Genomic DNA, 16455 nt, shown 5'->3' on the forward strand with positions numbered 1-16455 from the left:
TCCCACTGGCAAGGGCTCAGCACTGTGCTCAAGCCCAAAGGCATGACTAAACCAATTCCAAAAGTCCTATCTTTAATGGTCTGTCTCCTGTGACCACTTTAGTACCGATTCTGTATCAGTCAAGAGCCAGAAACCACCCCAGTAATTTGAACAGGGAAAATTTAATATGGAGTGTTAACTTGTAAAAGATGATTAACTACTAAAAGGAGTAAAAGAGGATTCTAAGGGTTATAGAAGTAGCAACTGCAGAAGCAGCTACCAGCCATAGGGCTAATGGCCAGTGAACAAGGAGTAGACTTAAAGGATGGACCCTTCCCCTCTTCCCCAAGGCTGAGATTCAGATCTCTTGGAGAGGGTGTGGGTGCCACAGGAACACACAACCTGCCAGTGGAAAAGAACTTGCCAGAGCGCTGATCTAGGAAATCCTCTGCTGTGGTGGCTGAGAAACTCCCCCATCCCCTCCCTAACCCCACCTGTACCCCTTCATTGATCCCTGGCTCCAGCACACCAGAAGGAAGAAAAGTCCCTTCCTTCTGTTTTGACCTTGCTTGGGCCTTCAAGCACCCCCTTCTGGTCAAAATCAAGTCAGCTGGCAAAGGAAAAATGTCTAACAGGGTTGGCTCCAGTATCACACAGCAGGAAAAAGAGGGGTGGATTTGGAGGTGAGAGGCAATAAATTAATAACAAGCTCTTAACCAGTTTCTTGGCTACTACCTCCCATATTTATATCTCTAGCCTATTTTCCCTTGAGCTCCAGAGAAGTATTAATATATCAAACTGGCTCCTTGATGTCTTCACTTGAAATTCTCATAGGCATCCTTAATGTACCCTTAATGGGTACAAAACTAAACACTTGTACCAATTCAGTAAATGGCATCACTATTCAAACAAAAGCATAGCCTTGACTTTTATCTTTTTCCCTTACTCCACTCGCAGTTCATCAAAGTCCTGCCAGCTCTGTCTTCAAAATATATTCAAATCCTACCATTTCTCATCACCTTCACTGCTGCCACTCTGCTCCAGGTCATCATCATCTCTTGACTCTTAAATCTCAGAAATCATATCCTAGATTTCTTCATTACCCGTGTATGCTTCGTAATTAAATGACTACTTGTTCTCAGTTCATTCTGTGATTTTTCATTCTGTAACAGCTGTATCCCATCTTCCCTCTCTAAATTTTATGAGAGACACCGAAAGCCTTAGGGTTTTTGAAAATGCCTGCTGCATCCCTTGCTGTCAGAGTAAGCCCATATTTTGTGTTTGCCTATGCAACATTAACCCTTATTTTTTAAAATTAATAATATTAACGTCATTATTTCTTCATGTGTAGTTTTGAAACATATATAGGTAGATCTTTTTACCTTAAACTAAAAATTACCTGTCAGATTTTTTAAAATTTGAAAGCATTTTTGTAAAGATGGCCTTTTTTCTTAAATTTCTGATTTGTTGGATAGAAACTAAAAAAGTAGCAACCCCCTCCCCCCGAAAAAATTTTTCACATGTGTCATTGGCTTTTTATGTCAGTTAATATCTTTCATTCTTTTTCATCAACTTCTTTTAAGGTAAATATCAGTACTTTTGTTACTTTCAGAACAGGGAATGATTTGTATTAATTATTGCTTAGAGTTCCGTACCGCTGATTTCAATAGAAAACTGTATTATCTGGACCCCTTGACTCCTTTTTAATATTGATTCAAGGCCATGATAAATACAGGAATCCTATTTGAAATTAAAGGTTCTTTAAGCACATAACTTTTTTTTTTAAATATAAGAAAATCACCTGATATATGCTCTTTCTATTTTAGGTGGAAGATGTTGCTGTTTTTCTCCTGATGGTAAAGCTTTAGCTGTAGGTCTCAATGATGGAAGTTTCTTAATGGCAAATGCAGATACTCTAGAGGATCTTGTATCTTTTCACCACAGAAAAGATATTATTTCAGATATTCGATTTTCACCAGGTAAGATTCCATTGAAATCATATTTGATTATTTACTTGCATCTGGCAATGAGTAAATATATCAATGTGTAATTTTTATTAATGATTACTTTATCTCAGAATTTTACTTTTTTGACTAGAAGAGACAGTATGGTGAGAAGTAAAAGCCCTGTATTATATCAGTGGCAAAATATCTGGCTTAGTGCCAATTCTGTCTAAATTTTCTGTGTGACTTGGGCCAGTGCACTTCTCTGAGCTTGTTTCCTCATTTGTAATGTAAAAGAGGTTGGATGACTGTCTTCATTATATTCTTAATACTTTTGAAATTACATTAATTTTGCTTCATCAGCTTCCATGTATTCATTGCCTATGACAAACCTCCTGCAATGGAGGAATTACTAAAGTTATAGCAAAATTTACTTATGCTAGTTTACTTCCATATTTTCTAAATTTAGAAAGGTTTTTTTGGTTAAATGCAAAGTGTGTCAAAATTACATTGTGTATAATTTTTGACATTTGCTTTCCACTGTACTACTTCACTACACTAAAAAAACTTAGTTCGTTTTGTTAATCATATGCTTGAAAAATATGTTGCCGTTTGTCATTTGACACGTGTCTTATTATAATGTAACTTATGAAACACCTAAGAGTTCCTCCCAAAAATATTAAGAAAATTAACTCTAGTTGTAGAGTGTAAAAAATATTTCTAAATGTAGAAAATATCAAGCAAATATGTTTCTACTATAGGTTCTGGGAAGTATCTCGCTGTAGCATCCCATGACAGCTTTGTAGATATATACAATGTAATGAGTAGTAAACGAGTAGGAATATGCAAAGGCGCTACCAGTTACATAACCCATATTGACTGGGATATTAGAGGTAAGAATTTAAATAACTTACTATTTGATAGAAGTTTCATTTGACTTAGTATAGCTATTTTAGAGAAAAAAAAATGATTCAACAGATGGGTTCAAAAGTGTTGTGAAAAACAAATATTCTCAGAATTATTTTCCACTGTTTTACTTCACATCTGAAGATGAATGCTATGAATTTAGACTTTTCAATACTTCTCCTAGTATAATTCAAATGATAGTACAGTAAGTGACTTAGACTTTTCAATATTTCTCCTAGTGTAATTCAAATGATAGTACAGTAAGTGGTAAATTCTTTAATTTATAAAGTAATTTAAATATTATATCCAAAAAATTTTTTAATCATTTGTTCTGCTTTTATCAGATAAGCTTGACATAAATAGTAACTGAAAATTTGGAAAATAAGTATATTAATGAGGATTTTATAGTAATTTCCCCATCGTTTGATAAAAGTAGTCATAACTGTATAACACACGGAATTTAATGAGTATCTTTGTGGGGTTTTTTGTGAGGGTGTGTGAGGAAGATTAGCCCTGAGCTAACATCTGTCGCCAATCCTCCTCTTTTTGCTGAGGAAGACTGGCCCTGGGCTAACATCTGTTCCCATCTTCCTCCACTTTACATGGGGCACAGCCACAGCATGGCTTGACAAGCAGTGTGTTGGTGCGCGCCTGGGGTTCCGAACCCGGGACCACCGCAACAGAGCACATGCACTTAACCGCTACGGTGCCAGGCCGGCCCCTGAGTATCTGTTTTTTAGCAGAATGCATGGCATATGGCAGTGTTTAATAAATTTTGATAAATAATAAATATTTTAAATGCTCCATTTTTAAGGATTTTTGTTTCACATATTCATCTATATAAATCTAGTATTGTAAGTTAACATTTTTCCAAATACAGTTAGAATACTTTTTAAAAAATGTTCCAAAATTTGTTTTTAGGATTTTTTTAATATGCATAACAACAGAAATAGTTTGTATGTGTAGGCATACACAAAAATTAAACCATTTATGAATTTAATTAATTATATGGAGATTAAGAAAATCAAATGCTCTTTTTTTTTTTTTTTTTTTTTTTTTGGTGAGGAAGATCAGCCCTGAGCTAACATCCATGCTAATCCTCCTCTTTTTGCTGAGGAAGACCGGCTCTGAGCTAACATCTATTGCCAGTCCTCCTCCTTTTTTCCCCAAAGCCCCAGTAGATAGTTGTATGTCATAGTTGCACATCCTTCTAGTTGCTCAAATGCTCTTAATATATGTTGACTGCAGAGGAAAATGGTTTTTATGTTTAAGCTTAATTTTTCCCATAAAAGTAACTGTATATGTATTTATATTTTGTATATGTATGTATATGTATACATTTTGCATTTGAAAACTATTCAAATGCCAAACTTCCTTCCAGAATAATTGTATCAGGTTACGTGTACAACATCAGGGTTCATACCCATGGCAGCCACTGGATTTATTAAATCTTTTTAAATTGTTGACACAGTTAGGTGAAAAATGACATCTCTCTTTTTCATTTGTGTTTCTGAGTTATTTGTTATCATAGACTTTTTGTAATTTTTATTAACTACTTGTATTCTTTTAACATATAAAGTTTATATTTTTAGAGAGTAAAATTTAATTTTATTAATTGCTTTCTTTGTAATGTCAAGTTTTCATGTTATGCTTTGAGTGGTCTCTATTTTAAGATTATAAAATTATAAATATAAGATTATATATGTGTATATTTTTTTTTTTTTTTTAAGGAAAGCTTTTACAGGTCAACACTGGTGCTAAAGAACAGTTATTCTTTGAGGCTCCCAGAGGGAAAAAACAGACCATCCCCAGTGTGGAGGTAAGAAGATAGTAGTGCCTGTAATGTTGTTGATATGACTAAGAGTGGTTAGAAAACTGATGCCTACCTTCCGTCATTCGGTTACACATGAAGCCTGTTCTCAGATTATTTGAATTATTGATATTCTCTTTGTGAGTTATTTTATTGGGTCAGACTACCTAGATGAGTAAAGGAAGAGCTGCTGTATTGAGAAAAGGAATAAATTGCTTGTATGTCTAGCTATGCTCTAATACTTTCCTTAAAGGAGCATGCAGCAGCAAATAAAAGACTTGACATCTAAGATTGGAGTACTGCATGTCTGCCAAGTCTTTTGGAAATCATAAGCCAGAAATGCTTGTTGGCAAATTCTTGTTTAAAGAAAAATAGAAAAGAAAAAAACGTGTTCAGTTTTGTGTCTGACTATATTAGCAAAAATTTTTGACGTGGCTGAGGAGGAGAGGCTTAGCAAATTTAACATGAAAGTGGCTTAATAAGAAAGGGACTGTAAATAAAAGTACTTAACTTCCAGTAACAATTAATTGGAAAATGTGCTTATAATGTATTAGTAGAAATTTAGACATGAAGTATAAAAATAAGTTTCTTGATTATTCTAAGAGAGGAAATGGTCTTACTTCTTATCACTGTATGCTCAGCATCTAGAACACTCAGTGGATATATGATAAGTATATTATATACTTATCATAAGTATACTTATCATAAGTATCATGATAAGTACATCTTGAATAATGTTATGTTACAATTTTTCTGCAGGAACTAGTGGATTTGGGAAGCTACAAAACCAAGACAACTAATGACTGTTTTTATTAAATTTTTAATTTTATTTGTGGCACATATAATTGTGAAGAAAAATATTCAGATTTGGTTGTTAAGTTTTTAGGTTTAGATATTACAAACTTCAGCATTTTTTTTCCTTTTTAGGTAGAAAAAATTGGTTGGGCATCATGGACAAGTGTGCTTGGTTTATGCTGTGAGGGAATTTGGCCAGTAATTGGAGAAGTCACAGATGTAACTGCTTCTTGCCTCACCAGTGACAAAATGATCCTAGCTACTGGGGATGATTTGGGATTTGTGAAGTTATTTAGATATCCTGCTAAAGTATGTGTTTTTCTTTAACTCTCCTAATGATCATAGTTTTTTTTTTTTCTAATGATCATAATTATAAAAATGGTTAGGGTAATTCCCTTTCCTAGCATTTCATTGTTGTAATGTAAATCCGTATGTAATGTAATATGAAAGATTCAGAATTATATTTCCTATTCTTGACATTATATTTATAGCTTTTACCTAGAAGAATTATAATTTATGATCCCATGCCTTAAATTATATATTATATTGTACAGTTTCTCAATATTGAGTAATGTAAATAATCCCTTTTCGAGGAAACATGCCTTTTATCCCTAATATTAACTTAAATAATTTTAGTATTCTTCTGATTAAATATATACCATTAACAATAAATATGAACTTTATATTTATGGCTTTAAATGTTTAAAATGTTTTAACCAATTAAATACAAAATACTAGAAATACAACACCTATAAAATTAAAATAAACAACATTGATTTAACGTGATGAATGATGTTATTTTGCTAAAACCAAACTGTACAGATTCTTTGGAGTACTACATGTCTGTGCCACTGTGTGATTACTCAATTCTCTTATTGCTTTCCTCTGTTCAAACTACTGGGAAACATCAGGCTTTCACTTAGCACAAAAATGAAATTCATGTATCAAGTCCAGATGCATTTCTTTCTTTCTTTCTTTTTTTTTTTGTGAGGAAGTTCAGCCCTGAGCTAACATCCATGCCAATCCTCCTCTTTTTTGCTGAGGAAGACTGGCCCTGGGCTAACATCTGTGCCCACCTTCCTCCACTTTTATATGGACGCCGCCACAGCATGGCCTGACAAGCGGTGCATCGGTGCATGCCCAGGATCCGAACCTGGGCCGCCAGCAGCGGAGCGCGCGCACTTAACTGCTATGCCACGGGGCCGGCCCCTACATTTATTTCCTAATTGTCACAAATTCAGATATGTATTATAATCTAGCACCAACATGAACATAAACATAAATTTTAAATAGGGCATTGAAATCATATTATGATATTCAGTTCATGATGGTCTCAAGTACCTGCTCATATTCATATTGTAAGATCAGCATTGAAATGAAAGCACAAGTTTAAAAATTCATATAGAGAACTCAGGTGCCCAAGAAAATATTCCACAGATCTCTGTTTTAGGTAGACTTAAGTGGGAGAACTTTAGTTGATAACAATGTGTTCCAATAAAACATTTATTGGTCAGAAACTTCACTTCTAGCATTCTAGATGATATAGATGCCCTAAGAATAAGTTCTAGGATATTGAGCTACAGATTCCTTCTTCACCTCACTGTAGTTAAGAACCACAAAGTCTTAGGGAAACTACTTTCTTGCGGTATTTTGTTGACAGATCCCCCTCCTATTTCAGCTGACTTTTATTGAAAGAGTCTTCATTCTCAGAGAATTCACTGATTTAGCTATCACTATGTTTTATATATTTAAGACATTTCTCATTTTAACACTCTTGAAAAGATGTCCATCTAAAATCTGCTTATGATACATTGATCTGAAATTTACTTATATAACTTGATAATGCTAGTATTCTAGATTTAAAAGTTGCCAGTATCTATAACTTGGATTTTTCTTGATATTTAAAAGAAAAATACATTCCTATGTGTACCGCTTATAAACAAAAACACTAATGAATTAAAATAAAAGATATTATCATGGGTATATACCAAAATGATTGATAATTACTTTTGTTAATATGGCCATGCTGTACATAGGTATTTATATTCTGATTTTCTAAGTTATTGTGTCTATTTCCAGCAATAATAAGTCTGCATAGCCATTTTTTGTAAGAGATATGTACTATTCCATACATATACACTGTAATTAACTATTACTTTATTGAACATTTAAAGTATTTAAATATCTTCACTGCTGTAAGTAGATACTGTGGTAAATATTTTTTGCACACATAGCATTTTTTTAGCATAGATCTCTAGAAGGGGAATTGGTGAGTCAAATGTCACAACAGTTTTGTGCTTTTAATGAAGAACACCAAGTTGATTTCCAAAAAAAGTTATGTCCATGGTACTAGCAATGTGTGAAACTGCTAATTTTATTCGATTCTCACCAGGTTGGGGAATTATTTTTTATTCTAGTGACTTTCAGTATTTTCTCACAAATTGCATTTGTAGTGATTAATTTCTAATCGTATAGTAAGAAATAAATTCAAAACTATAACAAAGTTTTCAAGTAATGAAGTTTCTCAGCAAGATGGTTTGAATTTTTTTTATCTTTAGGGAAAATTTGGAAAGTTTAAGAGGTATGTGGCCCATAGTGCACATGTCACAAATGTTCGCTGGACTTATGATGACAGCATGTTGGTTACCTTAGGAGGTGCAGATATGTCTTTAATGGTTTGGACAAATGAAATGGAGGGCTATCGAGAAAAAAGGCCTTATGATAGTGAAGAATCTGATATAGATTCTGAAGAAGATGGGGGTATGTCATTTTAAAATATTTTATTTTAACAAAAACATACAAAAAATTTAGCACAACTGATTTAAACTGCAGAAGTTAAAACAAGTGATAGTGTTTGGATAATTGCAGTTTAGTCTTTTTGGTTTATTTAACACAAAAATTAGATTTGTGACTCAAGAATAACAGGCTGGCATGTATTGATGACTTAGATATTCTTCATCTACAAATGTAAGATAATCATACTTTAAATAAGTACTGTTAAAATAAATTTTATAGTATCTAACCTCATATTTTAAAATAATTTTGACTTTATCCTAATACCAGTAATACCAGCTCATAGAAGATAAATTTTGCAGTAGAAAATAAACATAGCATCCATAATATGACCACTCAGAGATAACCTCTGTTAACATTTTGTTAACATGATATCAATAAGGGTATGTACATTTATGTACATAATTTTTTAACAAAAATGGTATCATATTGACTTATTTTTTGTAGCCTGCTATTATCACTTAGTAATACTTTGAAAACGTTGTTACACATCATTAAATATTCTTCTACGTCTTTTTTACTGGTTGTATATTACTTCATAATTTGGCTGTACACAATTTATTTAACATTTCATATTGTTGAACATGCTTCTATTCAAATTATAAGATAATAATTGGTCTCTTCAGTTATTACTTAGAGAATAATTCTTATATTTTGATGGTAGGCTATGACAGTGATGTTACAAGGGAGAATGAAGTCAGTTACACCATCAGAGCCTTATCAACAAATATCCGTCCAATGTTTGGAATCAAGCCTCATTTGCAACAAAAAGAACCCTCAATTGATGAGAGGTAACAAGTTTAAAACTAGAAGAAGAAAAAGATATTGGTATTAAAAATTGAATTTATTGTTTAACTGAATGAATTTTTGCAAAAACTAAGTAAGAGTGGTACTCTTGCATTGTGCAATTCCCAGCACCCCATAGAAAACATGTTTGTCCTTAAATGCTTTTTGGTGGTGACACTGTCTTTTACAAGCAGTTTAGAGAATGATCCTATGTATAAAGTCTATATGATTAAAGGAATCTTACTTGCTAACTTTTATAAATATATGAATCCAATACCAAGTACTTTTAGGAAGCACATGAGCAGAAATACGATTAAATTTTGAGAAAGCCTTTCTATCCATGTGCCTTTAATCAAGGATAGAAAATCATTATTTCAAAATTTTTCTAAAAAGTCAAGTTGAAGTGTAGCTTGTCTCTAATAGAAATTATTGGTCTTTGTCTAGAATCAGTAAATCAAAAATAAGGACATGTTCACAGCAATTTTGAGGAAAGATAACTTTTTAATAAAGTCTCTGAGCTAAGTGACAGATCAAGAGAGAAATGCTTTTAAAATCATTAGGGAAGATAGAAGACAATAAAGAGGCATATGGATCAGTGAATGGCATGGATTTCAGAAGTGAAGAGGTTTTAAGAAATGATAAAAAATTATCTAGCAACAGCAGTGAGGAACAAAGAGGGAGTGGGAGGTGAAAACAGCAGTGACCTCTTCTGTAGGAAGCTGTGAGGAGGAAAACTTTATAATGAGAAGTTAGTAAGAGGAGTTGAGGGAAAAGTTAAAAAAGAAAGGGAATTCATTCACACTGAACAGAATTTGTGGAAAATTCAAGTAGTGCTGAAGACCACTGGAGCTCACCTAGATAGAAATGGTATCACAAGAAAGCATTGGTAGAGGGCTTTGAGTTTGCACCTCTGGGTTTAGTATTCAGGGGAAAGGATGACGCTGGAAGGGTGAGATGCGTGTTAGTGGTGGAGAAGGGGAGACCTAGAGATGCTGTTGAACTGACTACCCCAGAGTTCCCAGGGAAGTTGTAGGTGGAATCTTGAGGTCACGATACCTCCACAGCTCTTCTTCCAGGTGCCCTGTTTGCTGAGGTTACACCTCAGATAATAGCAATGGGAGGTCACCTTACAGAAAGCGATAGAGAGTGATAATCAGTTTTGTTATCACATATAAAGAGGCAAAGTATTAAATTAAAGGTAAGTTTTAGGAAAGCTAACCATACCATAATCTAAATACTTGTACAGGATTCAAGATTGAAGCAACTTGGTAGGAGGCAGTGTCATAGAATGCAAAGGGCATGGTTTCTGGATTCAGACAAATGGGTTACAATATTCATTTTTATCATTTACCAGTTGTGTAACCTTGAAAAACTATCCATTCTCTCTGAGCCTCAGTTTTCTTGGAGGTAAAATGAGCATGATAATCCCTAATTTATGGAGTTTTTCAGGATTTAAATGTAATTATGTATATAAAGAATTTAAATAGTAGATCTTCACCAGTGACATCCCTCTCTTGGAATGACATACAGAGTAACCTGAGGAGATACCCTGGTTAATACAGAAACACTTTCTGAAGTTAGATATTCACCAAGTAATGAATATTACCTATATATTTATTAATTAGAGTAATACATTTAAATATGAAAATGTAGATGTTTCTAATAGAATATTTGCAATATAGTGCTTAATATTACTTAAAGAAAATTATATCTCACAGGTAATGAAAACTGAAGAGTGTACTATAGGGAAGAAGGAAGTCTAGACATTTTCATAAATCTTTTTTCATTTGTTATTTTTTTAAAGAAAAATGTCATTTATCAGATAAATTTGATGTCATAAAAAGTGACCTAATTTTAATCTGAAGCCATCTTTCATAGTAAAACACTTACATTTTCTCCCTCATTGCTAAGTGACCCAAGTTCTGACAGGTGGAAATATTTTACTCACAAAGAATTATTAACACTCTCATAGTTGTAATCTTTGCTGTTAGCTTGCATTTTTTACAGCTAACTTTTTCAAAATTACTTTTGAAGTTATTTTGCATTTTGTTCTCAAATTATTTTACAATTCAACCATACTAAATTTTTCTGAAAATGCCGAGGCAGAAGTAGTAATGTGATTCGTAGTTAGGAGTCTTCATTTTCATAAAATGAAACAATCGAAGGAGATAAAAAATGAAAAGATATTTCTTTTTACCAACTTTGAATATATATGTGAGGAGATAAAATGGTCTGTATAAATAATTGTTTTCGTATTTTAAATATATTATTGTCATCAAATATGAAACAAAACACTTTATATACAGTTAAATATCTGATCCACTTAAAAGGAAAATGTTTCTGATGGCAAATTTGACAACTACTGTACTAGGCTGATAGTTTTGTGAGGTCTTTTTTCATAAATGACTTTAATAATTTTATGTTTTCCTTTTCTATAAATATTTTTGTAGCAAATGTTACGTATTTAAAATAGTTAATTGTCAATCAAATTTCCATTATTGTTGAATAAAAATATTCAAAACAATGTGACATAAAATTGAGGCATTTTTGTATTTCCTTAGAATTCTGTTGACATGTTGACTTTATTCTGTTTATGAAACTGCTACATTTTATTCCTCATCTATTTTCATATATGTTTCCTTACTTTTTCCCTCTTGCTCCTTTCAAAGGCAGGGGGTAGTAAGGTAAGTATTTTATTAAAGAAAATATTTTACTGAAAAATTTACTCTTCTGTTTTGATCTATAAGCTATTGATATTTTTTTTCCCTATCAAACATTGAACTACATTTGTTGGGAAAGAATCAGAAAATAAAATAGGAAAAATCCTACAAAAGGGTTGCATTTATAGATACAGCATGTAGGTTATGAGGGTCTTCATTATGATCATTGGTTTTACAAATGACGTTTTACAAACTCCTGTACTCTAGATAGTTTTAGTTTTTCCTTAAGCTTCAGAGGTGCATAAAAACAAACTCTTAACCACACGTATTTGTCAGTGAAAATTTTTTCAGTTTGTAAACTTGTTAGCTTCATTTAATGCATGTTTAATATATACATTAATTTAAAAACATTAACATAGGGCAATGATGGTATGTTTAATAAAATAATATGTGCATGAAAGGACTCTTTGGGGTACTTTCATATCTACCTTTGTGAGATGAAAATGTCTTCAGACAGTTTCTGAAACAGGACAGTGTGGAAAAGGCTAGTCTATTTTAGAAGTAAAAAAGGTGCCATTAGGAAAATGCTGGAAGATAAGAATGAAAAAAGTAGTTTGAGACCAGATTGTGCAGAAACTCCAATATTAGGCACTCCTTAATTTATTGGCAGACAGCAAGAATCCATTATCTATTTTAAGCAGGGGATGATGTGTGCAAAGATATGAGTCTAGAGTGTGATGTGACTTCTAAAAAGGCCCACATAGTCTTATACTGTTTTAACAGAAATAAAACATTCAGATCTAGCCACAGGTCTGGAGTAGCTTATTCAGGTCTGGTCTCTGCATTTTAAAGAGACCTTGACAGTTTATAGTGGTCTAGAAAGAAACACAAGATAAAGGAAGGTAGAGAGTCCACTTCATGTAAAGAATAATTTGTTGCTTTGGGAATCACTTGTTTCAAAAAAAAAAAAGAAAGAAAGAAAGAAAACTAAGTGGAGATAGAATTGCTGTCTTGGGTATGAACGACTTTTGTGTAGAAGTGACCTCCCTGTCACAAGCAGTGTTCTGCAGAGTTCAGATGACCACTTGTCATCAGTGCTATAAAGGGATGTTCTAGACATGTAAAGAGGATTCCTGGTTTCAGTGGGAAGATGGATGAGATGACTTTTGTGATCCCTTCCAATTCTGTTTCTGTCATTATGTTATTTAGGGGAATTTTTAAAAAAATAAGTTACCTCCTTTGCTCGAAAAACCCCAAATCCAACATGGTCCTGATTGACACTCTGCCTACTTGGTTAGACTGGTTGATTGGGAAACAACTCTGGGGTCACAGTAGGGGGAGCTTAGGCTCCTTAGACAATTTCCTGAATAGCAGCTCCAATGCTACCAGCCTTTTAAGTTAGTTGTCAACATTTTACTGCCCTGTCTTAAAAACAAAAATAAGCTTAAATATTTTGTTTGAAATTCAGATTGCACTGTAGAAAAATAAGAATGGCAAGCTTTAATGTTTACAACATACATGTTGAATTCTCGTTTATTTTTCTTTTTCACCTTCTTTCTTCTGATTTCCCTGCCATTAATGGAGTAACTTCAGCCTTTTCTTATATCCTGTAATAAGTAAAAGCAATAGGCCTTTAATATATGCAATATAGTTTATCTGCATTAAACTTTTAAAAATATTTTATTACAGGAAGTATGTTACTAGTGTTTTAAATTCAAATTTTTGTTGTAATCTTTTCCCTTTTTTATCTGCTGCTGAAAAGAGGTTCCAGGTAATCCTTTCTCTTTGCTATGCTTTATGAGGCCTAATTTTGTATTTTTATCATCTTTCATATTTACCATTAATGAGCTGTGTTACTTGGTGTTCTTTACCTCTCTTCAGTTTTCCACATTTTTCTCCCTTGAAATCAGTATCCCTGAAATGAATAGCATCTTAATTATGGGATTCATACTACATAGTGGATAAAATTTTAGTAAAGCAATTACTTAACTTGTATAATTTTACAAGTTCTATAATTTTAAGCAATAATATATCTTACATAAATTATCTTTATAAAAATTAAAACATGCTTAACTGTTATACAGGATTGTATAGATAAAAATTACCTGTTTATTAAAACTGTTAGATGATAGCATTGAATAAGGCTCAACAAAATTGATTTGGAAGAAAAGCCAAGGCTGCTATCATTCTTTAAAATGACCCTAGCAGAAATATTTTTAAATGTTAAATATTATAAATTCAATTATTTTTACTACTTATAGACGTTGAAATAAGTATATGAAAAAGATTTGAAACTAAAATTTTTGTAATAAATTGAGTTCTTTATATAGTCTTGTAAGTGCATTTAATTTATATGTCACTGATCAGTCATATACTTCTAATACTGCTTCATATCACATATGAAAATAAATGTTCCTTTTATATTACATGTTCAAGATATAACACTTCATTAACTATTTATAGATGTATAACTTGAAAATCATTTTGAAAATGCAAATGTATTGTTGTGCCTTTAATTTTATGGACTTATTCATAAATGGAATTTTTTCTATAGGAAAATTAATCTATCATTTCCTGATTTAGTTGCTGCAAATTGAATATTAACTTAAAAATTTGGAGGGAGGGAGTTGATACATGATTGATTTAGATTTCAGTGTTCAGGTTATTAAACATTTGAATAATAGTTAATCTAAGTGAAAACGAAACTAAATGACGTGGTGTTTTTAAAAAATTAAAGCCTGTTGGGGAAGAGCCTCCACATTTAAATAATTCAAAATGGGAACTCTGTACACCTAATGGGACACTGTAAATAGATCCTGAACTAGCAGTGGAAACAGAGAAGAGGGGGCAAGATTTGAGAGCTACTATATAGGTAAAGTTGATAAATGTTTAGTAAATAGTGAGAAGAAGGGAAGAGAAGGAGTTGGAGGCAATAGTAATAGTAATTACCTTTTACAGAGTGTTGTATGGTTTACAGTGCTTTGTAACTGTAAAATGTCTTGCTTGACTAACTGATGGTGATGCTGTAAGCATACTAGGGACTTCAAGAAGAAGAGAAGGTAAAGGGCACAGAGGAGCAGGTAAAGAGTGCAAATTTGAACTCAGACATGATTTATGTTGCCAACAGTATAGGAAGTTCATACAAATATTTTCAAAATTCAATTCAAGAAGAATATATTGAGTACCTGCCATGAGCAAGATACTGTGATATATATACTTTAGAGCAGTAATCCAGGCTTTGTTGATAATGCACCCCATCAAGAAGATTCTGAGTATGTAAAACTAACATTTGTATATTTTTTATAAGCAATCTGTTCTTGTGCTATTATATTATTTACGTTGTAAAACATACACTAAAGAAATTAAAAGTAAAATGAATAAAGTTTCTCATATTTTCTTTCCACCTTCCTGCTTTAGAAGATATCGGGATATAGAGGGCACGGTCTAGTGAGGAACACAGATTGGGTTCATTTTTGTGAAGGTGTGTCAGACATCTCTCTCTGGAGGGCAGGTGAGGGAGGCTCAGTGCAGGCGCCCAGCACTGGGTGTCTTTCCTCACTCACACTTCCCTGTTTCAGGCCCCCTGTGAGCAGGGCTCCGCCCCAGCCAGAGAAACTCCAGACAAATAATGTCGGCAAGAAAAAGAGACCCGTAGAGGTGAGGAAAATCCACTTCCCAGTGTTAACTTGTATTTTAAAATGTACCCAGAGTTCATTCAGTTCCCTTTTTGTAAAGCACCCAAATCTTGTCATTATTTTTATGAAAATAAACTTATTGAATAATCTTTTTTGTTTGGTTGTAAATATTGATTGCTTAACTGTCAAGTCTGAGTTTTGGATTGATATCTTCTGTTTTTTAAAATTTTTTAAGTTAGTCTTTCTTTTAGTTTTCCTTGAATAATACCCTGAATTGAACTATATCTCAGAGAACTTCTAAATGTAAGTGTGTGTGAATGATCTATGGCTTATAGAAGCACGGGTACCTTGAAAGTGTCTTATACTTAATGGTTTGAATTTGTAAATTAAACATTTAATACTTATGCCAAATCAGGAACTTTACCCCATACGATGTATTCACTGTAAGGTTCAACAAAGGCTCTGCTTCCAACCAAAGAAATCTTCCACAATAATTGAGCAAGAAGGAAAGCTCTCCCAGGCATTTCATAATCCCATTAGCAGCAGCAGCAAGCAAACTATGCTAAATTCAGGTCAAAAACTAGACTATTGGTGGTAAACACGATACAGTCTATACAGAAGCTGAAATATAATAATGTATACCTGAAATTTACACAATGCTAATAAACCAGTGTGACCTCGACAAAATAGTTTTTTTAAAAAAAGGGTGTAAAGTTGTGGGAAAGGGGTTGTTGTGCTCCCTCCCCCACTAAGCCTCAAAAAGTCAATGAAAGTGGACACTTTCAGTAGCAGAATTATCTGCTAGAACTTGGGCATGAGTTATCAGAGACAGCGTGCTTAGTTTTGTTTTGTTTTGTGAGGAAGACCAGCCCTGAGCTAACATCCAATGCCAATCCTCCTCTTTTTTGCTGAGGAAGACTGGCCCTGGGCTAACATCTGTGCCCATCTTCCTCTACTTTATGTGGAACTCCGCCACAGTATAGCCTAACAAGCGGTGCGTTGGTGCGCGCCGGGGGTGCGAACCAGCGAACCCCGGGCCACCGCAGCGGAGCGCGTGCACTTAACTGCTTGCGCCACCGGGCTGACCCCCGTGTGCTTAGTTTTGTGCACTGATACTGATACACTGTTTGGATCCTTACAAGTACATC

General features: G+C 33.3%; 1 protein-coding gene across 10 annotated transcripts in view; it reads left to right on the forward strand.

Moving 5' to 3' along the window:
• The window catches only part of EML5 (EMAP like 5), a 159792-nt gene that overhangs the window by 113966 nt on the left and 29371 nt on the right, over nt 1-16455 (forward strand). For 9 of the 10 annotated variants that reach the window (XM_087448076.1, XM_087448080.1, XM_014784479.2 and 6 more), the window contains 7 exons: nt 1806-1958; nt 2684-2815; nt 4559-4647; nt 5566-5742; nt 7992-8193; nt 8891-9017; nt 15251-15329. In XM_087448076.1, the coding sequence (XP_087304202.1) occupies nt 1806-1958; nt 2684-2815; nt 4559-4647; nt 5566-5742; nt 7992-8193; nt 8891-9017; nt 15251-15329 (959 nt within the window). The remainder of the gene's footprint in view (nt 1-1805; nt 1959-2683; nt 2816-4558; nt 4648-5565; nt 5743-7991; nt 8194-8890; nt 9018-15250; nt 15330-16455) is intronic. The other variant, XM_087448079.1, reaches the window with a different exon arrangement.

The sequence above is a fragment of the Ceratotherium simum genome, chromosome 24, assembly GCF_057802395.1.
Source record: "Ceratotherium simum simum isolate JZ-2026a chromosome 24, ASM5780239v1, whole genome shotgun sequence".
In the NCBI taxonomy this organism is placed as follows: domain Eukaryota; kingdom Metazoa; phylum Chordata; class Mammalia; order Perissodactyla; family Rhinocerotidae; genus Ceratotherium; species Ceratotherium simum.